Source organism: Monopterus albus, unplaced genomic scaffold, assembly GCF_001952655.1.
Source record: "Monopterus albus unplaced genomic scaffold, M_albus_1.0 scaffold218.1, whole genome shotgun sequence".
Lineage (NCBI taxonomy): Eukaryota > Metazoa > Chordata > Actinopteri > Synbranchiformes > Synbranchidae > Monopterus > Monopterus albus.
This window is the reverse complement of record NW_018128098.1, coordinates 371,568-398,819: the sequence shown is the minus strand read 5'-3', so window position 1 is coordinate 398,819 and position 27,252 is coordinate 371,568. Positions and strand designations below refer to the sequence as shown.

The window sequence follows — 27,252 nt, the reverse complement described above, 5'->3', positions numbered from 1 at the left end:
GACAGCTCCCTGTTCCCAGTATAAAAGATTAATTATAGACTATTAGCAATTTATAATATGAAACATATCGACAAAAACATTCTTGGCTTGTGAGAGAGAAATCTACTAAAACTAAGTGATCAAGTGAAAAGATTTTTTCCTGTGATTTTGATATGAGCAACATTCTATGTCTGTTGAAACACTGTATGACATTTCCGACCGTACATTCTTCATGTTGAACATGTTTTTTTTCTTTCCGTAAATGAAGATAATCAGATTAGACATTTATCTTTGGTGTACAGAAACGTCATCATACGGTGACTATTTATAATTCCACAGTGTCTCGATTAATGATCGGGTGTATAGGAAAAGCTATAATGTTATACATCAGTGCCACATGAGACTTATTAAACCTACATATATTGATTTTTTTTTTTCAACTTGGGCAGCACAACAAGCAATAAACAGAACACTGATGTACTAGTAAGCGTCAGCTGTTATGGAGCAAACTTATTCATCTTGACCCATGTTTCTGTTCACCTGCTTAAGTAATCCAAGTCAAATATTTACTCAATTTTACCTTTGCTTTCTGGTTTCTATCAACTCCCAATGGATGTACTGCATCTCTATAACTCTTCCTCTGTGACTCCAATATTCTTTGTCCTTTTAGGTCTGAAAAATGTCAGATTTTTAAGCTTCTAAATGTTTCCTAATTTTCATCAGCTAGTTGCTGCAGGAATCTTTGTCTGCCTGCTGTTTGTTGCTAAGTATGTACCATACAGTAAGTTCAGCAAAAAGGAATCAGCTTCAAATGTTCTCATTCCTGTGTAGCTGTTCTTTATCCTTTGACATGTTGTAAAGCACCCCTGGCTTTGACCCTGACTGTGAGTGTATAGCTGTAATATTGTGAATATTACACTGAGCCAAAGCCTTCTTGTTCTATGTATCTTTTCCTTCAGTATTTTCAGGAGTTCCCTTTCTGTCTTCCACCATGTGGATCTGCACCGGAGAGAGTTTGTCCTCCTCTTGCATCGGTTTTCCTTTTCTTCCATTTGGTCATGGGGACGTTCACCTGTTCCCACACTGACCTGTGAACCGAAAGTTAAAGCAGCAGAGGTAACATTTGTCTACCTTCCACCAGTGTATTTGCTTTCCATTTTACACTACATAATGGAGAATGACCCTTTACTATTTTGAGACACTTGAGGGGGGAAAACACTCCGCCTAGGAGTTATGCAATTTCTTTAACGAAAAAATGTTCTGTACTTCTTTCATGAGCTTTTCAAGAATAGCTAACACTGCTGGAGGGCCATGTGTAGAATCCGTGAAGGGTTTGTTGGATGGTCACAGAGAACACACAGCTTGGATAGGGAGTGGAAGTGTTCTGTCATGGTTGAACGTGAGAGTCTGGTGGTGATTAGAGACCATTTGTTTCTGTCAAAGCCCAAAGCTTGAGCCTGCTCTTTGCATGATAGATGTATTAGTGGAGGTGAACTGGATAGGGGGATAAAAGGGGACACACTCATTAAGGAAATACTTGGACACTGAGACGTTCTGTGATTACCTGCACTGAGATGTTTTTCTACAATCAGCCAAATTAAGTTTAGGGCAAATCTCTTAAGTTCATTTTTCTTCTCTGTATGTGTATTCTGTGTTCCCATGGACAGAACTTTCCATTTATATTTCAAGTCCTTGTATTAGAACTTGTCCTCATCTCATTCTAATCCTTTCTCTCTCTCCTCCTCCTCCTCTTTCTCGCTTTCACAAGCACACACACTCATGCACATACATAATAAACATACTAGCTGATGACCTGGCTAATGCTTGTGCCTTGCCTAAAGAGCAGAGATATAGACAGAGAGAAAAGTGGCGTGTGGTGCAGTAGACCCACCTCCCCTCCTGTCCTCCCCAAGGGGATCGGATGTTCTCAGCCGTTATAAGCAAGCAAAGCTGGCGGCCGGCAGACCGTCTGGCTCCAGAGCAGCCCAGGCACACAGACAATGCCAGACCTTCTGTCATGAGGTTTGCTTTCACTGAGGTCAGCTAAACAAGCCTCTAGGCCCTAAACACAGCCATGTGCACACGCAATCTTCCATCCCCATAAACACATACACATCTGAACGCACTCAAGATAAGTTTCTTTATTTCCTACCTTAGGCAACAGTGTCAGTTTCTTGTTTGTGTTGTCTCCGTCTGTGGTTGCAGTGCCACTCTGTTCTGCAGTCAGTGTCCTTCTCAAACTCAAGAGAAATGCATCGTTTGACCTGCTCACTGTGCAGGAGACAAACTCTGCATGCTGTATTATTTTAATTAGACCATTACTATACATTTTTACAGACAAGCTTCTTTCAGAGTGAGCTGCAGCAACACACTGTAATATGTCTCTTTGTTACACAATATATTTACTCAAGTGTTGACTATGTATTGAAGTGTTTTCTTCAGCTTATTAACACATCGGATGAAAAAAAATATTGAGAAAACAATCAAGGACATTTACTTAAGTACTGTACTTAAATACACCTTGGAGGTGCTTGCACATAACTTGAATATGTCAGTTATGTGCAATGTAGTATGGTTCAAAATTAATAAACTTCTTTAATAACTCTTTAATTACTGTAACATTGCTAGTGTTGGGGAGTAACTAGTTACATGTAACTAATCACTGTAATTAAATTACAAAATGGATGTACTTGTAATCAGTTACAGTTACTGAGAAAAAATAGGTAATTAAATTACAAATACATCTGATTATATTCTTTTGGATAAAAGGCTTAAAATATAAGCTTTGCTTTTGTTGACTTACAGGAACGCCTTCTTTTAGCATGTTTATAGATAATGCACATCAGCAAGGTCATTGGGAAAATAGCATCTTCAGGTATACGATGGCTAACAAGAAACTGCCTCTACGTCTATGTCTTTTGACAGTATGCGTTAAATTTTGAACGTTACTTTTGACTGGTTCTCTTGTTTGACTTTCCTCTGCCTCTTGCCTGCCAATCAAATCAATGCCCTAAGCAACCGGAGTCTGCCACGCCTGGCTGTGACCAGCCGACGATGCCAAGGCAGGTGGTCCTGTTGCTGCATAAAAACAATTCTCATTGCTGGAAATTCAACAGTATTTTTCATCTGAAATCATAAAAGGGTTTTGCTCGGTGCCTGTTCAGCATTTTTGTTTCAGCAGTAATATATTATATAACTGAAGTTATGTTGAAAGACCTTTAATAAAAGTTTGACTTTAGCAACTTTCCCAACAGTGAGCATTACAATGGTGAGTACAGTACATAGCCAACACTCCGTGGGGGTGGAGTAGACTCCTGAAGAGTTTGTTGGATGGGCACAGTGAACACACAGCTTGGGGAGGGAGTGGAAGTGTTTTGTCATGATGCATTCCAATTTAATAGTCTGCCTTCTTTCAAACACAGTATTCACAGAAACTGTCAAATTGGATTGATCACCATTTCTCTCCTTACGCCTTATATATCAGTATGACATATGAAAAAAACAGTATGTGACAGTGAGGTCAACCAAAAGCTGGAAACAGTAGTCTTTATGTGACATCTTTGACATATCATCCTGTTGTCTTATTTTCCAACTCTAACACAATATACAGTATACTCTATATAGACCATGCTGTGTATAATATATGTATACAGCTGTATATCAGTTTGTACTAGATGGAAATATTCTACAAGTTATGAGGTAAAATTGATATACGTTCCCCAAAACGTTTGCCTGACAGATTTGGCTCTCCACCAAAGTTTCATTGTGCAGCAAGATTTTATAATAACTGACTGAGTTTGGTTCTCCAGAAACATGTTTGTGCATTTTACTATTCAAATAATGCAGCCTTGTCTTTTTTGCTCTCTGTAAGAAAAGGAAGTTTGTTGTAGCTGTTTTTCATAGCTGTGGTACTTTCCTTTGTGTCTGAAGGGATAGACAGGAGAGAAGAGGAAGGCTGCCGGATGGATCTGATCTCCTGTGTTTGGGGATGTGTCAATCAGCCCGCACTCAGAAAAGCAGAGTAACTTTTGTGAGTGAGTTATTCCAGCTGAGGCTTCTTTGTAGCTTGCTGTGGCTGTTTTTGATTTCACAGTCCATCCCCCTTCTTCTCTCCAAGCCAGCATCTTAGAGTGTCCCCCCACACCTCACCCCTTCCTCCCCCGATTACCATCCCTATGCTACACACTGGCGCACACTCACATTCACTCTCACATGTTAAAATAGCGAAACGCACCACAACAGGTGTTTACACTTGCTTGTCTGTCCACACGTTTCAGGGTGATTTATGAGGGGCGTGAGGAAATTAAGCATGAAGGATTACACTGTATTTAAGATATGGGCAAGAATCTATGGTTTTTTTTAGGGCTTTTTTGGGAAAAGGCTGCAAATGTGAGTCTCTGATAGACAGTTATCAACAGTAACAGTTGTAACAGTTATCAACCATATGTACATACACAGATACACACTTTTATAAACAGCCAGTGATGTGCACTTTTACAAAAGGAAGTGGAAAAAAGGTTTGTAGCGCACAAGGGCCACACTCTAATAATGAGGGAAGAAACAAAACAACAGAATGTATGGATTTACTGAAGCTGACATTTGTTATACCTTGTGCTTTCTGAGCTTCCTGTCCTTTGTCTTTAATTTCCTCTCGGTTTGTCAGAGCCAGCGCTACTTAAAATGTTGTATATACTGTACTGTGTGATCTGCACACAAAGCGTTTAGTTAAGAACAACAAACAGCTCTGCCATTTTAAACTAAAATTTACAGGGTAGTCTATAGAGAAGCAAATAACAGCTACATGCTCTAAAATATTTCCTTTTATCCTCCCTCCCCTTTGGCCTTCACCCACTCTACTCTCGTCCATCCTTCCTTTTTATATCTCCTTCTCTTCCTTCTCACCCACCCGCATTTTTTATCATTCCCTTTCTCTCTGAATGAGCTGCCCTTGGATTACTGGGTCTTGTGGAGGTCTATCGGAAACATGTGTGGAGGGTTTGAGGCGGCTGATGGGAAGTCCTTAGTTGAGCAGCTCACCCTCACTTCTCCCAAAAAGCCCAAGCCAGCGAGGAAGAAAAACTCTCAGTGAGTTCAAAGGCAGAAACTTATTGGCTTTTTACAGGATATTATTTTCCACTGAATGGATAAACAGGAAAACACTTCTCACCCTAAATCACTCTCTGTGAAATACAGGAGCCAGTTAGAAAACTGGATCACTCACTTCCATCCCAGCACTACCTTCAGTCAGCGAGGCTCCGGGTTCCAGTCCTGCCTTATTTCTCTGTCTGACTAATCCGGTATATGCTTGACTTCAAATTATATATCAAAGACATGGTGTGTTAGTACTTTGAGGCAAAATAAACAATAATGAGTGTTTACACTAATACACACTACTAAAAAACCTATTTACAAAAGCTAATTTATCCCTGGCTGTCCTCCAAACTGTGCAGACATGATTTTTTTCTGAGTGAAAATATCTCACAGTGTTGATATGTGCAAAGAGAAAAAGAGAGCCATCGAAGGAATTTGCCTTGAAGTTCACTTTTTTAATGGTGCTCTCAAACACTGCCACCTTGTGGAAATGTCTTGTCCTGATGTGCATAAAATTGCAGGAATATTTTAGTACCAGTTTTGAAAAAGAATACTAAACATATGAACATGTGAACACACAGCCTAGAATTTGCATTTATATAAGTATGGAGATATGTTGCTTAAGTAAAAGTACTAAAACAACTAAGTGAAACACCCCATTACGAGTAAAAGCCCTTCATTGTCTGCAAAATGTAGTATCAAAATTAAGGCACTCATTCTACTGTACAGGAAATTACTCTTACAATACTGATTGTTAATACTGAGCCATCCATTTTTGAGCTTTGATGGAGAAAAAGAGACTGGAAGCTGTTTGTCACTACATTGTTTTAATAATATTTCTGCATATCTCTCAAAGCACAGCACGTTAAACACTGCAACCAGTGAGTCATATGCAACATACAGTAGTTCAGAGGTCTATGGCAACTAAATCAGCCTCCATCACTTCAAGTCTATGTGGTTAAAGCTTCAAACCAAATTTTTCTTCTCGTTAGAAAGTAATCACTGCAGAGGAATGCTGCAGAAACTCCTAACTCTCTTTTAGCTACTGAGCAGTCTGAGCTGCCTGAGAATGGGCCAGAACGGGAATGGAATAATCCACGGCATTTAGATAAAACTGTGTCATAAAGGCAATGCTAATGAGCCATAGGCTTTAAGAGAGGCAGAAGAGGAGTATGAGGGGGGAGGAAATGTTTTACATATGGATTTGAAAGAGTACAGACATCACAGCTGTTGTGTCTTTAATGAAGCAAAGTAATCCTGGTGCACAAGTCCCTCCACTGCTGCTGCTGCTCTATCCTTAATGTTATTCACACACAAGTAACACTCGGATACATACTAATTTATTGGGAGGAAAATCTTTTTTTTTGTTACTTGACTGTGCTTGACCCTTGTGCTTGAACCCTTTCATGGAATATGGGGTCCCATTACCAACAGTTAGATTGTATCTAACTTAATACAACAACATCTAACTTTTCTGAGGTTACCAGCATTAAAACAAATAATTTCAATCTATTTAATGTCTCACTCTGTGACTAAACTGCTAGTATAGCACTGCAAACCTATGGACTGACCAGACGCTCTGTGCCAGTGCATAATAGATTAATGGAGACAGTTGTGAGGACTACAACAAGCCTGTTTGCTCTCGTCCCTGAAGCCACATTAAACTCCATTCTTGTTGCACATACAATCAGACTGTAGTTATGAGTGATAGGTTGTAGCTAGAAAAGGACAAAGCCTTTAGACATTATGAATGCTTCAGGGTCCAAAAGATAACATAAAAACTAAATGTTTCAGGCTCCTTCAATAGTGTAATTTAAACATAAAATATAACAAACTAAAAGGGACAGCTAAGGAGACAAGCAGTGCAAACAAGGTTTACCTAAACACAAAAGCTGAAGGACAAGAGCCATCTATCTTGTCATCGCACAGCCCTGTAGAATTTGTTTGTTTGCTTCCCTGAAACATGACCTCCCAGAGCTAATGCAGGTCATTCAGCTCAGAAATGACTAAAGGTTGGTCTGCATCAGATAGTTACAACATCTCAATCAACACAACAGAAATAAAGGTGTAAAATGCATCTCTGCAGCACTGCTATTAATACAGTAGTATATTAAAGTGTAATATTTTTGTAATTAAAAAAAAACACACAAAACAGCACTTTCTAGATTAAGATCAGAAAAACACAGAAGAAACCACAATAAAAAAATAAGTTGAATTCATTTAAACTTTTTTTCATGCACTACTGAAAATCAATGATATGAGACAGAGATTGTTAATGTAGTCATACTAATGAAAGACCATTTTCAGGATACAGTAAGAAGGATGAAAAAGTTTTCAACAGCTCACATACTAATGAGGACACATTATAGGGAAACACCGGAAATCGTGATGAGTTCAATAAGAGCTCTCCACTGCCTGCAGCTCTCTGAAATAAGCAAGTTTTAATGTTCAAGAGTAATGCTTAATTATCCATACATGGCCATTTACAGGCATGTTGCCACAGGGCTCCAGCTTCACAACAGTCCCCAGTCTAATAGAAGCTACCATCATTGCGTGCAGTCAGAATTATTCACTGCATTACCCACGATTCATAGCATGTATTAACACAAGCAATTTCATGCATATGGATACAGTCGGTCTTAGCAGGGGAGCTACTGATTGCTCTGAAACTAATTTCACAATCATTAGCTTTGGTGGTGATGTGAGTGACTGGGTATATTTACCAAATTTCAGAAAATCACAAGTTCCACAAGCTTTGCGGAAAACGTTCTAAAGTCTTGATCTATGTGAAGCTCAGTGAAGACAATCTGCAGTGTTGTCAAATAAAGGAAATATTTTATTTCCAAACTTTGCTTTTCCAAACACAAAAAGGAGAAACTAAACAATAATTCATTATAATTACTTAGTGTCCACTGATGATATTTATATCCACCCACAAAGTCTTTTTTAAGTGCCACAGAAGGAGAGGTCCTTTGAAAATACATAGCCATAAGCTTTAGGTGCAGGCCAAATAGAAAGCCATTTTAGCCTGGAGGTGAAGTTAATGAATCATGTCCAAGTTCTGCATTCCATCTATACATAAGATTAGGAGATGTTTTACAAAGCCTCTGAATCAACTTAATGCTGTTATGGGCCATTGTTCACAATAAAAATGTAAATTGTGTTTATGGAATAGCACATAAATCACTGGCACTCATTCACAAATAAATTATAACCACAGTGAGTCCTAACCATAAATAAATAAACAAAGTATGTATAAAAAATATATACAATATCTTCACTATGTGTGTGTTTGTATAATCAGCATTTTTCACAGCAGACATTTTGATCTGACATTGTATGAAAAGCACAGTGTTAATAACATTAATAATGGCTCTATTCTTTTAAATTGGACCAATGGAAACAAATTCATGTTAATACAAGAGAAAATGTTGGCCCTTCATTCACACAAATGTGTGCTGAGCCCAGTGGCATATGAACGTGTGCTGTTGTAGTAACGGAAGAAGGACACTAGGTGGCGACACGTTATTTATATTGTTGTTGGTGTTTATATTTCAGCTGCTGTAGGATACTAACTTATTAATGTAATGAACTGAGGCGATGGATCAAACATATACAATTTTTCTTGCACATTTGGAAAACAGCAAGATAATATTCTAGATAATAGAGTGTACCACTTTTAAATAACATCCTTTATAAAGTCTTTATTAGTCACAGCTAATTGCATATTTAACAGTTAGTAAATGTTGTACCAAAAGATCCTTTACAAGCCAGTTCTAACAGTGAGTTTTTGGTTGCCATTTTGTTCTATCTGGTAATAATACAATTAGACATTTGTCTAATCCATGCATAAATGTGGATGAGTTAGTCACTTTCTAATAATCATCAAGTATGAAGAATAAAATGTTACTGTTTTGTTATAAATAAAAGGTTTGTGGTTCAGATGCTCTGCAGACCTTACAAGCTGAGGTCTGACATCCATAACAGATAACACAAGTGTTATGCTAGAAAGGGACAAACACAATAAAATGTCTTATTAAATGCTCATGGATGATACATAAAACACCAGTGAATGATTTGCTAGAGATCCATATTTGCAACTTATAAACCATTTATAAAGGGTGCTTAATTTGACAGTGGTACTGTAAAGGGACATCTGCATGTCAGGGCAATAAATAATCACTCATGCACACATCAATGAGACAAACACAAGAGAATGCTGTAAGATGTGTGAGTTAAAATGTGATAGTGTATCACCTCCATGAGTCTGAAACCAGGGGAAAAGGATATGGTTCAGACCAGATCAGAGGGAGGGAGGAGATGGATCACTACTGCCCCAGATTTGGAGCTGCCACAGTCTGGGGAGAGATTGATGGCTGGAAGCAACAGATAACAACTTGCAGTGTGAACAGAGATTTTAAAAGGCGGCAGGAACTGTAGGGAGAGACGGACCCCACCCATCTGGGGTTGTGCTGAACAACCATGTCTGACTGTACCATACTGCAATTAGCTGCTGAGGCAATTACAGGTTTGTAGAGGGTAAATGTGAGCTCCTCTGATTTTCCTTTAATCATACAATAGACTGGAAAATATGTTTAGCGTAACTGTGATTACTGATGAAGAAATAGTTGCCTTAAAAATGAGAAGGATTGTAAAGTTGTACAAGAATTCAGTGGTCTCACCACATTTCAAATGCCAGTACTGTTGCTCATATGGACACACAAAAACTATTTACTCTACTTGCTACTCCATCCTTGCTGTGACAGCAGTCTGACTGATTGGGTCCTTTCAATACACCCTGCTTGTTTCCCATAGCTCACAAGTGGCTTATCACAACGCCATTGTCCATCAGATTGTCTAGTCATTACTTAATCAGCCACCCATCATGCCTTTTGTCCAGAACCATCCTTCACTCTGTCCCTAAGACTCTCTCTTGTCTGCTGCAGCCCATCTGCCCCTGTCCAATTCATACTGCACAATCCCCCGGTTTCTCTCTCTTTCACACACATAAAAGCTTCTCACACCAGCTGTCCAGCTTGTGTCCCCTGGCAGTAAAAGGCGCAAACCATGTGTGAACCATCAGAGTACATATGGAAGAAGTATTCACTGCTCTACAGCCTGTTTCATTATTAAATGGCACTGACATTTTAAACAAAGTAAGGCCTTTACAGCTTTTCATTTTATTTGAACAGAATGATTCACATGCATACAAGTTCACACAAACTGCTGATCCACACTATGTAGTTCAAGGAAAAATTACCCCGAGCTTCAGGAAATTGGGATAGCAAATTTAAGTATTTTCTGACCAAATTTTAAGTTGATTAATTGATTAATGGAGACCTAATTTGCAGATTAACCCATATTGAAAATAATGGCAGGTTATACAGTATGAGCCCCTCAGAGTTTATCAGTGAGTATAAATATGAATACTGTATACTTTAAGATAGACCGTTACCAAGTGACTGTTCTACAGGGAGTCATGAAGTGTCCTTTAATATTATTTTTGGGTACCACTGCCAAGATAGCAATAATATTTATTTAAGAAGGAGGAAGTAAGAAGCCATGCCAAATGGCCTTAAAATAGACAATAGTCATTGATGGAGCTTCCAAATAGAGATCCGGAAAGGGGCTGGTCTTGCATGGGGATATTTATAGCACAGTCACACTGCTGTTTACTGGAGGCAGCAGCCAGGGGTGCATCTATCAATAACACCATACAACCCCAAATACAACTGAAGGCACAGTCACCTTCCTCCATTTCTAGAAAGATGCATTCAAGTTGAAATTAGATCACTTTTATAGAGGGGGTCACAGGGATTATGGCTAAGGCAGGTCTATTCATGGACACAGTAAATGTAAATGTTGGATCACTTTTCAGTGTTAATCTATCTCTGATTACCATATTTTAATTTATTGCCTCTTAAGCATAAACCGGGGTTAAATAAACCACAGACACTGAAAAGGCAAAAGAAGCATATAAGGAGCTGTTTATCTGAGGAAATTCTTTTATCATTGGGTTCTGGTTTAGTTGTTGTTGTTTTACCCTGAATTTAATAATATAAGCAAAGATAATGAATTGCAAATTGGTTTTTGTGTTCATTGTTCCTATGTAACAATGTATAATTTACTGGTGGTATAGTAATATGTTGAAAAACAGAGCTTTGTGAACATAGCCTCTACTCACTCCTCCTTCACCCTGCCCCATTGCTCTACTCTGTTGTCTGTTGTACATTGCCTGTTGCCAAAACACACAGAGAGCCTCCGTGCCGAAGGCAGATTGCTTGTATGCACGACATACTGGGCGAATAAAGCTGACTTACTTACTTACAGTATGTCGACCACCTAGATGGTGAATATTTGTTTGACGGGATACACGCCCCAAAGCTGTGATTCGAAACGGAAGTGGTTCGATACGGTGTTTCGAGTCCACCCATCATTAAGGAGGACGGGCCAGCTGACCAAGAGCAGGAGGAGGTGCAGGCACAGCCGGGCTGCTGAAGGAGCTGCTATTCCGACACACTGGCGTGTTGAACGGAGTGAACCTGCGGCGTAATCCGGTGTTGATTCCCCGCCGGCAGCGACCATCCATCCGTTTCATGGGGAGTTTAGTTAGCTAGGCTAACTAGCGTTTATTAAAATAACAAGTATTAAAGGAGCATCAGACTGTGCTTTTGCAATTTTGGACTTAGAATTATTTCGGAGTACTGTAACTAGTAGTTTTAGTTGCATTTTAAAATGTCTATATTACCGTTCACTCCTCCAATCGTGAAGAGGCTCCTTGGCTGGAAGAAGGGAGAGCAGAACGGGCAAGAGGAGAAATGGTGCGAAAAGGCTGTGAAAAGTCTTGTGAAGAAGTTGAAAAAGACGGGACAGTTGGAAGAGTTGGAAAAGGCCATCACAACACAGAATGTCAACACAAAATGCATAACCATACCCAGGTAACGACACACACAGAGCTAACTAACTAGCTAGCAAAGCTAGTGCTGATGAAACCTAAAGTTAGCCGAGTAGCTTGCTAGTTAGCTTAGCTAGCAGCCTATTGCTTTGTTATTGAAGCCGTTTTCGTCGATAATATGTCAATGTTCATTTAAACTGATTAAGTATAGCATTAATTGACTAGAAGATGAAAAGTGTAATGTCGCGCTGTGGGTTGTGATCGCATTGACAGTTAGCTTTAGCTGCCACAGTAAAAGCATTCCTTCATAGCAGGGCTAATATTAGCTGGTCAAAGCAAACTTAACCCAACTCTCTGCTAAAATTTTTATATGGTGGGTTAACAGGTATCAATCATTTGGCGTCTTATCACTCCGAAGTACTGATAACAGATACAGACACGTGTATCGGTGGTTTAGGTGGTGTCATGAATATCCGTCAACACTAATGTAAGAAAACGTACAACGCCATACATTAGATAACGTTATGTTATGCTATATTCCCGTGTTATGTTGCACTGCTAGCATGACCGGTAGACCTACGTGCAAGTGAAATGTCATAATTCTGAAGGACTGCTACGGACAGTTACTGTTTCTGAAATGTCTAAGCAGGTTTCACCTGCTGACATGGTAGCTGTGGTTCACGTAGTGCTACATAAACAAGTGTGCCCACAGCTCACATGTGTGCTGAACAGGAGAAGGGGTAGTATGGCAAGGCAGGACTCTGACTCAAGATGTTTAAACTGGTGTGTGAACTGTGGGAGAGTTGAAATAAGTGCTGTTTGGGATTCCCTATATGGGATACCCATCTATTTGACACCAGTATATTTAATAGGCAGTGTAGGAGGTGCTAGAAAACACTTGTCAGTGAGTTCTTTAATTGTTAATCATCCCTTTTCCCCACAAGCAATATTTAAGGTGGCCTGTGTTAGGGTGATTTTTATTTTATGCACTTAAGACAGCTTTTGGGCTAATTGCTAATTGAGACTGGGAGTCCCCATCATGGTGTGTATAGACATTAGCGCATGCGTGATAATCTACATAAAAAAGATTTTCTCACTCCTTGTAAATGTGCTTCGGGCTCTAGGGAGAGTGTGAGCCACTGTGTGTGGATTGTGATTAAGTCGTGAGTCTGAGATTGCAGATTTACAGCTGTCTTGCTATCTGTTGGTGATACAGTGATTCTATACCACAGCGGGCCTGCTCTGTGCTGAACTTTTCATCACCTCCTCTGATGTGGCTTCAAGAGAAAGGGGTTTCAGCATTTAAAGCAGCCAAGTGGAGGCCTGAGGTGCTTACATGTAGAGTTGACTCAACCAACTGGAAATAATTACAGGAGGCACTGAAATGTCCACATTGTGTTAACTGAAGACAGTTTTCTTCATTAGGTGTAGAGATGTGCAACACAAGTGACCTTGATGTTTTTAACTTGTTTGCTGAAAAGGTGAACATGCAAGATTTAATAGTAAACTTTTAACTTTTCTTTTTAACAAATCATTTTTTTCATCATCATTGTCATATATATATATATATATACATACATACAGTATATGCTGAGTGGATGAAGCCTTATGAAGCTCTGGAGCTTTCTTTCTATTTGTGCCAATAACAGATTTAAAACAAAGCAAGTGCAGTGACATCTGGTGGCTTGTAAAACTTACAGCAGCCCTTAAACATTATAACATTTCTTGGTACCAGATGGAACTGTTCTTATGGTAATGTCTTTCTAATGTACATCGCCAGTGATTGTCTTCTTATCCCACTAATGTTCTTACACATTAGTGTAAGAACATTCAACTCATTGAAGCATATTCAGAAGTTCCAGTGGCATTTGAAGCTGCAGATGACATCAGTCATGGGTTTTTCTTCATTTGACACAAGCTCAGACACAATGTAGTGGAGTGAAACAAGCTTCAGTGTTCTCCACCCACCTTTCCCTGACTTATCCTTAAATGTTTTGTCTTACAGTTCAAAAACACTTATTTTAATAGTCAGAGCACAGACCAAAGCAATGCTGAGTGATTACATTTAATCTCCATGTACCGTGACAGGTCTTTAGATGGGCGTCTCCAGGTCTCCCACAGAAAAGGTCTTCCTCATGTGATCTACTGCCGCTTGTGGCGCTGGCCAGACCTGCAGTCCCATCATGAACTGAGAGCTGTTGACCACTGTGAATTTGCCTTCCACACCAAGAAGGATGAAGTGTGCATCAACCCCTACCACTACCAGAGGGTGGAGACGCCAAGTGAGCGTTATTTGCTTCATGACCTCAATTACCATGTTTAAAATAACGCTTTTGCCAACTGAACTTGTCTTTAATGACTGTATCTGCATGTCTCTAGTTTTGCCTCCTGTCTTAGTACCACGACATATGGATATCCCCGCAGAGTTCTCATCGCTGGATGACTGCAGTCCATCCATTCCTGAGAACACTAACTTCCCTGCTGGTATTGAGCCCCAGAGTAACTATATTCCCGGTGAGAAAAAACAGTGCCATTCATTCTGAAGGCAGGACTCAAAAGTTCAAAAACTTTTTTATTTATTTATTTTTTTTTATCATTGACTGTTTAGTATGCTTTTAATTTGGGGAGGACTGTAAAAAACGGTTTTATCCTTATTGTAGGAAGAGTAAATAGTTCCAATTTAATTTTTAATTCAAATTGTAAATATTGGCCTAAAATATACAACCACAAAGTTGTAAACCATTCCCACAAAAGACTTTTTGTCTTTTGTGTTTGTCAAACGTTAAGTCATGTTAAGTTGTGTTAATTTGAAAGAGTTTGACTTACTCCCATCTGGTTTTTGTTTAAAGGTTCCTGCCACAGGAACTAAAGGAATTAAATCTTTTTTTTTTTTTTGCCTCCGTGGCAGTGGGACTGTTAAATTCTTGCTACAAATTTGACTAACAAATGAATTTTGTAAATGCCTCAGCTGTTTGTCTAGGTTTTTTTTTATGCTGTGCAATTGATAATGTTTAATTTTATAGTTGTCTGTATTCACCTGGCTGCAAACTAAATTTCCACTCTTTTGGGGACAATAAAGAAAGTTGAAAGACTTGTTTCAGCAGTCATAAAAAATATCAGACCTGAAGGGTGGCTGTGTCATCGCTTTGCACGTGTTCGCATTTTACAGAAACTCCCCCACCAGGGTATCTGAGTGAGGATGGTGAGACAAATGATCACCAACTCAACCACAGCATGGAGACAGGTGAGGCACATGAATATATACACAATTCAAGCTCATACTGTTCTAATTATGCCTTATTGAGCTCATGACCCTGTCCTCTATTACCACTCTATTTCAGGTTCACCTAGCCTATCGCCCAATCCTGTGTCACCCACAAACAGTAATCTTGGTAAGCAAAACCAAAGGGGTTAGCTTTATTCAGAATATAGCATTCATTATGTGCACTTACTATGCATCCCTTTTTTGCAGTGTAAAATAAGACAATGTGTATTTCAAAATGTATTGTTTGTAGTTTTGTATTTTTAAAAGGAAGACAAAGGTCCTTGGCCTTTTTCCTTTCAAACGGGTGTATCAGTGTTTGAGCAACAGTGGCTGGCAGGCTGCCAGAATGCTGGGGTTCACCATAGAGAACAAGAGACAAAGTAAACAAACTTGAGATGTAGCTACATGACACGGTCAGACAGTGTGTTGTTAGCACTTATTTTGAAGAGTAAAGACCAAACCAGTTTGTAACCAGACCGAAGTGACATTTGCTAATACATTTAGATGCTGTTTAATGTGCTGCAGCTGAGCAGCTAATTACTTATCTAGCCAGCAAACTGACATTAGCAGTGCACTACTTTTCCCTGGTGAATATTTGTTTGACGACTCACTTAACAAGCTGAGGTGCCGGACAAGACGTGTTTTTGGTTTGTAAGCTACAAAAGAATGAGACTTTAGGAAAGCTGATGTGGGCTGTGCAAAGTCTGTGGCTCTTGTGTAGCAGTCTGCTATTTGGCTCAGTGTAACTGGCTTTTCTGTCTATGGCAGAATGCTGACATTACTGTTTTATTTAATATCTGACTGGTTGTAAAGAAATATGGTGCAAGTCTACATGGACACCTTGTGGACCAGTATTCTGCCAAATTAATACAAAACTAGGGGGTAGCATCATGAAATGGAAAAATATATAAAATGTCATTCTTCCTTATAGTTTCATGTTTATTTATTTGACCACAGAAGAGGTGATTTATAGAAAAGATATGCATGCTATAGCAAAAAAAAAAAAAAAAATTCAATTTATTGTTAGACAGCTGTACTAGAAGTTTCAAAAGTTTCACAAACTGTGTTTTTGATCAAATACATAAAGAGTAATTTTATTATTTGCTCTCAAATCATGAACACAGTCAAACTACAAGTATAGAGATTAATTGTCCAGCCTGTGCTGCCTCGATGCACTGGAACAACACTCCACCACTTTTCTCCAAGAGAGGGGAAAAAATAGATCATTTAGACTGACAAACTATTGCGTAATCTCCAGGGGGGGCTGTGGAGACAAACGGCTATAGGCCTATATGGCGCAAGTAGGGCACAGAATGGCCAAACTTTGGCACATGCTAACTAGTCGTGAGCCCCCACACACAACCGTGTTCACTGTTGCAACATGAAGTAGGAGGAGTTCAGTGAACACTCGGTATGTTTTGGAGTCGGTTTAACACTTGAACAGAGAGCATCTATTTTCTCAGTGCTTTAGGAGGCATTTGATGACTGGTCATGACAGATATGGGTGGAGGACAATTACAGTTGACACCACAGGAAAAGTGTTTACCCTTGAAAAAGCCACAACCTAATCATGTGCACGTTTTAGGCATACTCCGATACTTCATCAAATAGCACTACTCCATCTGTTTTCTATCTGGGGTATGAAGTCCAAAGACTGTCAGATTAAAATATCTTTGTAGGGGTGAGCATGTATGTGAGAGATAGATGAGCAGTGGACTTTGTCTGGGAGGTGTAGCCTCAGGGTGGTAACAAAGTATGGGCTGAATGGAGTCTTTGTTCTGTTCTTGTCTGTGGAGAGGCCTGGTACAGACAGCTCAAGGTAATGCAATAATAATAGTATCTGCTTGTCAGGTTATTATATCTAAAGCCACCAGGAGCTCATTGTTAAAAATAAATATGTATGTCTTGGCCATTCCTGGCTGGGGCTATGAGGGTCATGGGAAAGAGCTACTAAAGTGAAATCAAAAGGAACATTATCAACAGTGTGCATCTTCACAACCCCTCTTCTCATGAACTTGTTAATTCTTTTTACAAGGACTTAATTGGAGCTTTTGCCTTTGTACATGTTTGTTCACCTCACACTTTCTTCTCACACAGACTTACAACCTGTGACATACTGCGAGTCTGCCTTCTGGTGCTCTATCTCCTACTATGAACTGAATCAACGTGTAGGAGAGACCTTCCATGCTTCCCAGCCATCCCTCACAGTCGACGGATTCACAGACCCCTCTAACTCTGAGCGCTTCTGTCTGGGCTTGCTGTCAAATGTAAATCGCAATTCAGCAGTAGAGCTCACACGGAGACATATAGGTACTAATTTTGTTTCACAGGGATCACATCCACTCTGATATAATTTGCCTTTTATATTTGCTCAACATAATAAGCAGGGTGCTCTGCATTAGCTACAATCTTTTCCCTTTTCAGGACGAGGCGTGAGGTTGTATTACATTGGGGGAGAAGTGTTTGCAGAGTGTCTCAGTGACAGTGCCATCTTTGTCCAGAGTCCCAACTGCAACCAACGCTACGGTTGGCATCCTGCCACTGTCTGCAAAATCCCTCCAGGTTACCATGAGAGGATACATGCAAACATTTGAAGCAATCAAAGACAACAGCTAGTGACTTACTGACACTGAGTAAGCCTAATAATATTTTTTTTTGGCAGGCTGCAACCTAAAGATCTTCAACAACCAGGAGTTTGCTACCCTGCTTGCCCAGTCAGTCAACCAGGGCTTTGAGGCTGTCTACCAGCTCACCAGGATGTGTACCATTCGCATGAGTTTTGTCAAGGGCTGGGGGGCTGAGTACAGGTAGATATTTTTTTATTTTTTTACTGGTATTTCCAATTATAGGAATGCATTATGCTTGTTTCTGACACTGACATTTCATTGACTAAATATGTAATTTTTGCAGTATATAATTGTTAGAACCTTAAAATGACAAAGGGCACTGTTTAAGGTATTGGAAAGGGCAGCCAGTTTGCGTTCAAATGAACAAGTGCTAGCATTAGTTGCCATGTCAAATGTATATGTTTTTGGCCAATTAAAATCTAGGACACTTTCCAGTGAGCCAATTTTCAGTATAATAAAAAGTAGTAATTTTCTCAATACAGTTATAAGTATTCCTTATCTTTACTGCTTGAGGCTTAGTGATTTTTATTTATGTATTTATTATTTGTATTAATTTTTTTTATTATTACTTGTATTTATTTTTATTTCAAATTACTTTTAGTGCTTGAGAATTGATAAAAAATTCCGACGTAGAATTTGACTGGTAGATGCTAGATTTAGAACATACGCCTAAAGAAGGCAACACCTAACTCACCCAACCAAAGACTACAGGTGCCTACTGTCACAAAAAAAGCTAGAATACAGTAACAGCAGAAACGCCATGTCCTGTCCCAATTTCGCTTATTAGACAAGTGTGTAAAAATCTTAGTTAATGCATCTTTAAGCTGCTTGCCATAAACTTCAGAAGAAAAGGTAAGAACGCATTGGTGATTATTGTGAGACCTGAGTTCAATCTGGGGATGAAGCAGTGTTGCACACAGTAGTGGACTTGTAAAGGAAAAAGTGTGTGATGGGGGAGGTGCAACTTGGAGACAGTGAAAGAGGGTTGAATAACAGAGGAAGAATGCAGAAGGCATGCAATGGTGAGGGGGACTTGGAGTGGGAGGTGAACACATTTTAGACCCCCTTTGCAGGGGGGATTCCCACTGGATGTGGTGGTGGTGCGGGTTATATTTCTGGCACCAAACAATTTGGGGGGGAAAAAAACCATCTCTGGTAGAAACTTATTAAAGAATTAGTCAATCGAGTTCTTTGCTTTTGACTATTTGTGCATTGACTGTGAAGTTTTGTTAACATGTCTGACAGTTATTTTAATTATATGGTACTATAATATGAAAAGCTATAAGTAATGACAAACTATGTTGCATCTCTTCTTCTCTGTACCTCATAGGCGTCAGACAGTGACCAGCACCCCCTGCTGGATTGAGCTACATCTCAATGGCCCTTTGCAGTGGCTGGACAAGGTCCTCACCCAAATGGGCTCTCCCAGCATCAACTGCTCTAGTATGTCCTAGGAGCAATACATGCTTCCCAACAGCCCTTTCCCCCATCTACACAGCTAAATACAAACCATACAGGAAAACTCAAATGTCTTTTAGTGATAATGAAAGAGCTGCCATTCATCAAATCATTAATTCAGTCTCCAACATTTCACCTCATATACAGAGGACTTTCCTTAGTAGCATTTAGTCTCCATTTTAAGGTTGTATTAGCACTTAACCATTGTTTGGTTTTCATTTGTTCCATGTGCAGCAATAGGGTATTTGCAGTACATTTCAAAAGAAAAAAACATTCTTTGTTACTCATTCAAACATCAGGCTTACTGTTGTAACTTCTTTTTTGTAAAGGAGACTGAAATATCTGTTTTCCAAGTTGGTACAGTTTCAGCTTGATTATCTAAATAGTTCAAACCATTTTGATTCTGTGAATTAGTCAAGATTATGAGTATGCTACCATCACTGGTGTTTCAGTGTCCTGGTGCCACTCATTGCAATCGCTGAATTGGGAAGCTTATCAACTGAACCATGAATTAACCTGGAAAATGTCATTGAGTAGTGATTAAATAGAATATATTTAAGTAATATTTTAAGTACAAGGTACTTTACCCATATTGATTTATCTGTAACAATGAAAGCATCCATTACCTGATTGGTATTTTATCTATTTAAAAAGAATATAGACATTAACACCACGTCTGTGCAGATTCTCAGTCATCCAGGTCATAGTAAACTGAAAAAACTTAGAAAAAAATAAACTGGACTAGATTTCTACCTAGAAATCTAGTCCAGTTGATTTTTTTCTAAGTTTTTTCAGTTCATTAACACCACGGTTTCTTAAAAAGATCCCTTGTATCAAAACTATTTTGCTCAGTGAAAGACATTTTATAAGTTATTTTTGCATACTGTCCTGCATGGGAATATATTTTTGTTATTGCCTCTATGATTGTACATACATATTTATAGCTTGTGATTTCCTGTAGTCATGCATTGCCTGAAACAGTGGACCTGACTGACCTCAGGCACGTGTAGTTTCATAATCCATAACTTGTACTCCTTAAATACAAGTTTCTCTATTGCAGGTCAACTGGCTCTTAAGTTTAACACACCTAAGATTACTGTACTAGCAGTTACTGTTAACTGCAAGCACAGGGACACATGACATGCAGTATCCATGATCATAGTGGACTGATATCTTAAGTGTGAAGGGAACTCAGTAGCAGAGAACATGGCTGTGCTTTTCACGTGTTAGCCAATAGTACATTATGCTCCTTGTGGGTAAATGATGCACTTGATCAGAGTAATGCTTCAGTTCTGGTGGCAATTTGTTTGTCCAATAAATGTATATTAAATGTACATTGCTACAATATAAAGCATGTGTAATGCTCGCTGCCCTTGTCTTTAAAGCCACCGTGTTAATCCTGCACTTATAGTACATAAGATTAGTCACTATGTAATCTATTTAAAATAGCTACATGGTGCAAAAGTGAAATACTATGTACTACAGTGCATTAGGTCGTTCAGTATCAGTACTTTCTGTATCAGTACTTTCTTGATATTCTTAATTTGTGATCTTGTGTTACAAGTCTTATGTACTTGCCCCACCCTCATGTAGCCTAATATTTGATCTCAAATGACCACTGTTTATCTGTGAAAATGTAATAAATTGCATCCGAGTAAAAAGAATTTTAAGCTGTGGCTTGTTGACATACAGTACATTGGCTCAAAAAATGGAAACCCATGAATGCAGTGAATTAAGCTGAGCTGTATGGGACTATAAAGTATTGTAGTGCAGCAGTCTTGCTCTCACACATAAGCCACATTCACACTAAAGAGCAGAAAAAATTAAAATCACAAACCTTTATGTTGATTCAAGAATGTGCATTAAATCTCTTACATCTCTTCTACAATTAAGGCACATTTTGTCACTTGAAAATATCTGGACAACTGTACCTTAAGGACTAATACATAAATTAAACCCCACATAATATAACTTTCAGTTTTTCCGCCTGCAACTCCTTGACGTGAGTTTCACACAGGGATTAAGCATAGTGAGGGACCCAGGGGAGAAGACTGAAGATCAGGGCCACTCACTGGCTTTCTTCTCTCCATAATAAAGATTTCCAGCTGTTTCTTACTATACACCAGTATTTCAATATTTTCAAGAATCAGACCTTTGTAAACATAACTATGTCTACAGCATCATCTGTAAGCATCCCGCTTTCCAAGTGCAAGAACCAGGTCGAAGGGTGCTGGATCAGAGAGCCACGGATCAAACAGCCCAAGGAAAGGAGGAAGATCAGGAGAAAGGAGACAGAGTCACAGCTAGCAACCTTTAGCTTTCCTCTCCCGATGATAACCCGTCAATCTCATCTTCATCACCACCAATGGCCATCCAAAATGCTTTTGCAACCTAGAAACCAGATTTGGTGTGATATAAATGATCAGATTTTGTTTTGTTACACAATTTACTGAGCCAGTCACTGAAATGTACCCAAGATACTTATGCCATCACTCTAATAGTGTGATAAGGTAACATTTTTAACTGACACATTATTAGCTTGCCATGAACGGGGTAGTTCAGTTTGGTTGTGAGGTTATGTAACTACTAGATTATCAGTTTGTGATATACATACTTCAAAATAAGTCAATGGTAGGATTCTACTCCACTGATGCGCATTTTGGTAAAATCAATATACTCAAACATGCATCCAATATCTCAAAGAACAGGTCCAAACTTGCCATATAATTGCTTACCTTCTCTGCGTGAGCCTTCCTCTGCTCATGAGGTAATGAAGAAGCTTTATCTGCAGGTTTAAGGTCAGAGAAAACCAAACAACATAAATCAGTTGTAAAAGTATTTGACCTTCACATATACAATGCAAACATACCACAAACCCTGTAAGTTTTAAAAAGGAAAGGTTGTGGCTATTTTCGTATGTGCTTTTGCTGATGGTGGTGTGCATTTCTTTTTCATTTGGCAATTACCTTTCATTTCTTTTAATTTGGTGAAAAGGCGTTCAAAGTTATCCACATCTGCATCACCGGCTGTCAGATTAGCGAGTTCTTGAATGTCCAAATCAGTCATTGCATCTGTGAAAATCAAAGCAAATCTTAAGATGCATTGCTATATCATCTCCAGTCTTCAAGATATCCATGTTTGGTGTGAACGTAGATTAATGTGTTCACTTACCAACTACTGTGTCCTCCTGTGAGTCTCGGTTTGTGCTACTTTCTGTATGGTTTGTCTCCTCATGAACAAGTGTGCCCTCTACTGGCAAGCTGGAAGACTGCCACAGACATAGCGCTACGTTTAGCATGCCCCCTCAAAAACTGACAGACTTAAAATTCAATTTAAATCTAAATGAATTGATTATACATAAGACAGACAGTAGGAATACATGGTGAGAAAATTACAAATGTAAAAAAATATAATCAAAGTAAACAAAAATAGTTGCAAAAAGAAGAAATGCCACTGACTGGTTGATTTTGGCTGTTTCGTGGGTTGTTGTGTCTGGAGGCCACCAAGCTGCTCATCAGACCTAAGCCCTGATTGTGCCCTGTCACCAAAAGATATAAACATTCACATGAAATATATAGAGAGGAGTTAAATAGTCATGACTGAATGGGGACTTAGCAACTGAACTAATTCTAGTTAACCTGGAAATGTCATTTTGAGTAGTGATTAAAATAATATATTTAAATGATATTTGTGCTATAAAAATGTAAAAGCAAAGGTAATGTTTTCCCACCATCCTTCATCTCAACACTGGACCACACATTGGCATCGAGAGCCTGGACAATTCTCTTTACACCTGTTGATTCTGGAAAGTCATCTGACAAAAGCATCGGAAACAGTGTGAATGAGAGTACAGCAATGAGGAAAACCTCAAAAATGAAAATACAAACATATGCAGTGTAAATATAATTTCTGATTGTTAAACTCACCATCCTCATCTGGCAGCTCCTGTGGATTGAGTTCCACCAGCTCAAAGGCATGGGCCAAACACCACTGCTGTGCTTCATGTCTGGTGACCCCTAGGATACAAATAAAATTTCAAATGTCACTTAATACCCTGAAAATTGCATTGCTTTGCTTTCTGTACACTAGCAGACACCACACAGCATCGGAGAACTAACCATTTTCACAGACTTTGTCACACACCAGAATGAGCACCTCTGGAGCAAGCTCCTCCACCACTGATATCCAAGGATGTAGCTTTTCCAGACCATCCTTCTGCAAATACGATGCACAAACGTCACACATAATCACAGGATATAGGTCTAACATTACTATTGAAAATATCAAGATATACTCAATTCTTAAGTTACGTACCACTGTACTGTCAAAATAAGCGATGAAAGCCTGCAAGGACTGGGCGATTTCTGATGTCATTTGAAAAATGTCTGGAACAACACATAGCCTGACATCTGCTGTATAATATTTATTGTTGATTGTCCATGGATACCAGATTACTGTTTCTTCTCGCCTGGTCGGCTCGGGCAAAGACTTCGAACTGAGGATCTCTGGGGCAAAAACACATTTGTTATAAATCACATAAATAAAGAAAAACATTGCCTTAGGCTAAGTGGCTCCGCTTGCTTTCAACGTGAACGCCGCTGGAGTCACGGGATGTCCTTAGCCTCTTTCAAATGGGTTAGCAATTAGCATTGCCATTTTTATATCAGTCCCACAAAGGTAACTAACTAGCTTTGACAACCTCAGAGAAACGAGTTAACTTTACGTTATTAGTAACATGTAGGCGCCTGCAAATGTTATATGTTGTTCTAAATGTAACAATAATTAAACGTTAACGTTAGCCTGTTTTGAAAATCCAGAACGATAATTGCTCAACTTACGTTTTATCAGCTCTTCTTCTTTAAAACCACTGTCACAGCTAGTGATAAGCACGCATGGAACAGTCCTCTCTGTATTTTCTTCTACAGATGACATTATTTAGATTATAGGGACAAGCTTTACGTGACGTTACCCAACTTTGCTAACCTTTTAACTCTAACTGATCTGTGCGACAGTCTCTTCCGGTGCAACGTTATGCGTGGGGTAGCGGGCGGGTACAAGCTACAGAGTACCATCTGGCAATTGTAGCAAAAGAGTGACCAATGTTTTTCTACGTATGCAATGGGAGGGAGCACTGTAACAACGTTCTTCGGGACATTTATGTACGTTAGCATTAGGTTATTTGGTCAAATAATATAAAATAATATGTGTTTATGGCGGCACTGACATCAAACCATAATGTTAGATCAATGCACCAAACGCACTTCCTGTACCGAAGTGTTTTGAATGAGAGGTACATTTGATGCCCTGAGTTTGACCTTTCAGGAAAAGCATTACCTCGCCCAGTCGCGCTACCGATAAACTTATAAGGTATGTTTACGTTAATGTTGAAATAAGATGAAAGTAGCACCATCAGGCAATTGTAGCAAAAGAGTGACCAATGCTTTTCTACGTATGCAATGGGAGGGAGGACTGCCTGGCAGTAAAACTCGGGGGCTAAACAAAACACTAATTGGTTTCTCGTTGGTATGGTTACGACTACGGGTCGATGATTTTCGTTGATGACCAGCTAACTGGTTTGGAAACAGTAGTGAACATAAAAGTTGCATTGCTTTATGATATTGTGACAGATGTCATAAGTCATATTATTAAACACATTATTTAAAAATGTCTGACACGCTTAAAAATGAAGATAGGTTGGGAGCTGTTCTAGTTCAGGTAAGGTTAATGTTGTCTAATTTAGTTAGCTTAATTTAGCTAAGGAGTTTAACTTTCCTGCGTCACGCTTTCTAATCAATGTAAGTTTGAGCTTGATATTTTTTCAGTTATATCAAGTTATGTCCACAATGCTTTTTAAATTAAACACAATAATATATTGTTACATAGACTGTTAACTTTTCTGATTATTTTAAAAGATATTTATCTAAGCTATAAATATGCAATATCTAAAAATTAACATTATTGTTGACTGTTTCTAGGCCGGTGTTGTGTCGAAATGTGTTTCCCCTTTAGGATGTGTTCCCCCCTTTAAAACTGTATTTCTAGTAGCGCCCCCTTTGTATTTATGTTTAGGATAAGGTCAGGGTTCAGGTTAGGGGAAACACATCTCAACATAACACCTGTTGTTATCTACAGTATTAACATCACAAATGTATTCTACAGGTTCAAGATGATTTGAGACAACTCAAATGCAGTCTTGAGAAAATCACTGTCGGCAAGAGGAACGAAACACTGGACGTTCAAGCCCTGGACAATGCCATTCGCAAGACGGAAAATAGCATCAGGGTGAGGAATAAGCAGTGATAGCAATAATATTAAATAAACTCCAGACAAATTTAGCTGGATTACAAACTGGACAATTTCTCTGTCCTTTAACTGTAAACAGAAACATGCAGAGGATTATTTGAAAACAGTGAATAAGCAGCTGCTGGTTCTTCCAGCCATTGAAGACTTACGCAAAAAGACTGTGCAGATTCCCAAATGGTAAGGACAAGGTTGCATGTGTGGTTATTCATAACTGTCTATGGTTAGGACACTTAATCATGTCACTGTTAGAGTTCCATACATTCTGGTGATGGATGTTGTAAGCCTGAGATAAAGACTTTACACTACACAGGAAACCTTCTCTGGAGAGTATCCCAGATGTGCACCCACAAAGGGAAGACCTTCCAAGGGCTTCACCTCAGGAAAAGGTAGATTACTATTTATGATAACAAATGAATATTCCTTTTCTACAAAGTAATATAGAGTACAAGCTACAATATATACTCTTGTTAGAAACATTAACATTACCTTTATCTGTTCTCATTCAGCACAAGTCAGCATTAGCCATGCATTTGCAGTGTAATCTCACTCACCCAAACCACAGAGCCATTATGCACCAGAAATGTGGGATATCCTTCCCTGATGTCCACAAGAGGAGCACAAATGTAGTAAGTAATCTGATTATGAATATAGGGTAATTTAGTTTTAGCTGAAGCCTGGGAGTGTTAGATTTTTATGACATTCATGTTTTCTATAGAAACTATACTTTGATTAGGTTTTGCAGATTTCAGCACATTTTATGTTCATTTTAAACTGTATATGTTTATCTTTCTACACAGGCCCCTCTTGAAAATAGCTCATGATCTCTTACCTGTTATATTAAAGGACTTGATAAAAATGTAAAAAGTACTTCCAAAATAATACAGTATTCTTTTGGCCATTGGTATCATAATAACTATTACAGCACTTACTCAAGGTATAAATAATGTTAAACATATACTTTGATGTATATGACTTTCATGTCTTTATGGTTTTCATACATTTATTGTTTTCTTTGCAATGTACTCTGTGCTCCAGGTGGGTTTTAAAATTAGTAACATGAACTTAACTAACTCAGGTCTGCCCTGGAGCATTTCACACTCTTTGTAGAATAGAGGTAATGTTTTTCTCCCATATTCATGTACTGCTGTTTGTTGTCAGATTGAGTTGCTTACATGACAATCATGGATTGACAACTGAAGTTGTGGCTTTGTAAAACAAAACAGCCAGAAGAATCTGGGCTTCTTTTGTCAAGGAAATCAGGCTATATCTGGTATTTTGGCTTTCTTAGTTATGAAGCTGAATTTCTCACACTTCTGTCTTACTGCTGGAAAATATGAAGTTTTAAACTTTAATTTGAATAATACAGTATTATGTCCTACAGTTATTTTCTTTGTGCAATCAGAAATTGATTCCTGTGTCTTGAGCCTTTGTTGATATTAATCGTACCATACAGCACATGCCTCAGGAAATATTTGATTAGGAAGTATTACAAAGCTTCTGCTACAGTAAGATGAATTGAACATCCTCGTTCCTTTCCCTGATTCTTACTCCCTTAAACCCCAGAAAAGACATTTTAGGTTGGAGTGAAGACTGATGGTACAGGTTTGCATTAATAGATGCTTCAAGTCTCCTGC

General features: G+C 38.8%; 3 protein-coding genes across 6 annotated transcripts in view; 2 read left to right on the top strand and 1 right to left on the bottom strand.

Moving 5' to 3' along the window:
• Window positions 1-11,444: 11,444 nt before the first annotated feature.
• On the top strand, window positions 11,445-20,715 carry smad3b (SMAD family member 3b). Its single transcript, XM_020619308.1, has 9 exons — window positions 11,445-12,008; window positions 14,054-14,247; window positions 14,345-14,479; window positions 15,135-15,209; window positions 15,307-15,357; window positions 17,328-17,540; window positions 17,655-17,792; window positions 17,893-18,037; window positions 19,188-20,715. Exons 1-9 carry the CDS (start codon window positions 11,806-11,808, stop codon window positions 19,309-19,311), a joined length of 1,278 nt encoding a protein of 425 aa, XP_020474964.1. The 5' UTR covers window positions 11,445-11,805; the 3' UTR covers window positions 19,312-20,715.
• A 423-nt stretch (window positions 20,716-21,138) lies between these two features.
• On the bottom strand, window positions 21,139-24,337 carry aagab (alpha and gamma adaptin binding protein). The gene is made up of 10 exons (XM_020619309.1): window positions 24,154-24,337; window positions 23,630-23,820; window positions 23,434-23,530; window positions 23,242-23,331; window positions 23,046-23,129; window positions 22,774-22,853; window positions 22,487-22,583; window positions 22,282-22,386; window positions 22,051-22,100; window positions 21,139-21,706 (listed from the first exon to the last, which is right to left on the bottom strand). Exons 1-10 carry the CDS (start codon window positions 24,245-24,247, stop codon window positions 21,629-21,631), a joined length of 966 nt encoding a protein of 321 aa, XP_020474965.1. The 5' UTR covers window positions 24,248-24,337; the 3' UTR covers window positions 21,139-21,628.
• A 64-nt stretch (window positions 24,338-24,401) lies between these two features.
• iqch (IQ motif containing H) overlaps window positions 24,402-27,252 on the top strand; it is a 23,547-nt gene continuing 20,696 nt past the window's right edge. For 3 of the 4 annotated variants that reach the window (XM_020619306.1, XM_020619305.1, XM_020619303.1), the window contains exons 1-5: window positions 24,402-24,474; window positions 25,475-25,597; window positions 25,698-25,795; window positions 25,929-26,004; window positions 26,125-26,244. In XM_020619306.1, coding sequence (XP_020474962.1) covers window positions 24,415-24,474; window positions 25,475-25,597; window positions 25,698-25,795; window positions 25,929-26,004; window positions 26,125-26,244 — 477 coding nt within the window. In that variant the 5' untranslated portion in view covers window positions 24,402-24,414. Of the gene's footprint in view, window positions 24,475-24,845; window positions 25,031-25,474; window positions 25,598-25,697; window positions 25,796-25,928; window positions 26,005-26,124; window positions 26,245-27,252 lie in introns of those variants that run through there. The other variant, XM_020619304.1, reaches the window with a different exon arrangement.

Coding starts and splice junctions, on each gene's coding strand:
- smad3b (XM_020619308.1), top strand. CDS start 11,806: ATGTCTATATTACCGTTCACTCCTCCAATCGTGAAGAGGCTCCTTGGC. Junction 15,210..15,306: donor CAACCACAGCATGGAGACAG/GTGAGGCACATG, acceptor ACTCTATTTCAG/GTTCACCTAGCCTATCGCCC. Junction 18,038..19,187: donor GGCTGGGGGGCTGAGTACAG/GTAGATATTTTT, acceptor TGTACCTCATAG/GCGTCAGACAGTGACCAGCA.
- aagab (XM_020619309.1), bottom strand. CDS start 24,247: ATGTCATCTGTAGAAGAAAATACAGAGAGGACTGTTCCATGCGTGCTT. Junction 22,387..22,486: donor ACAGGAGGACACAGTAGTTG/GTAAGTGAACAC, acceptor TGATTTTCACAG/ATGCAATGACTGATTTGGAC. Junction 22,101..22,281: donor CAAATTAAAAGAAATGAAAG/GTAATTGCCAAA, acceptor TTAAACCTGCAG/ATAAAGCTTCTTCATTACCT.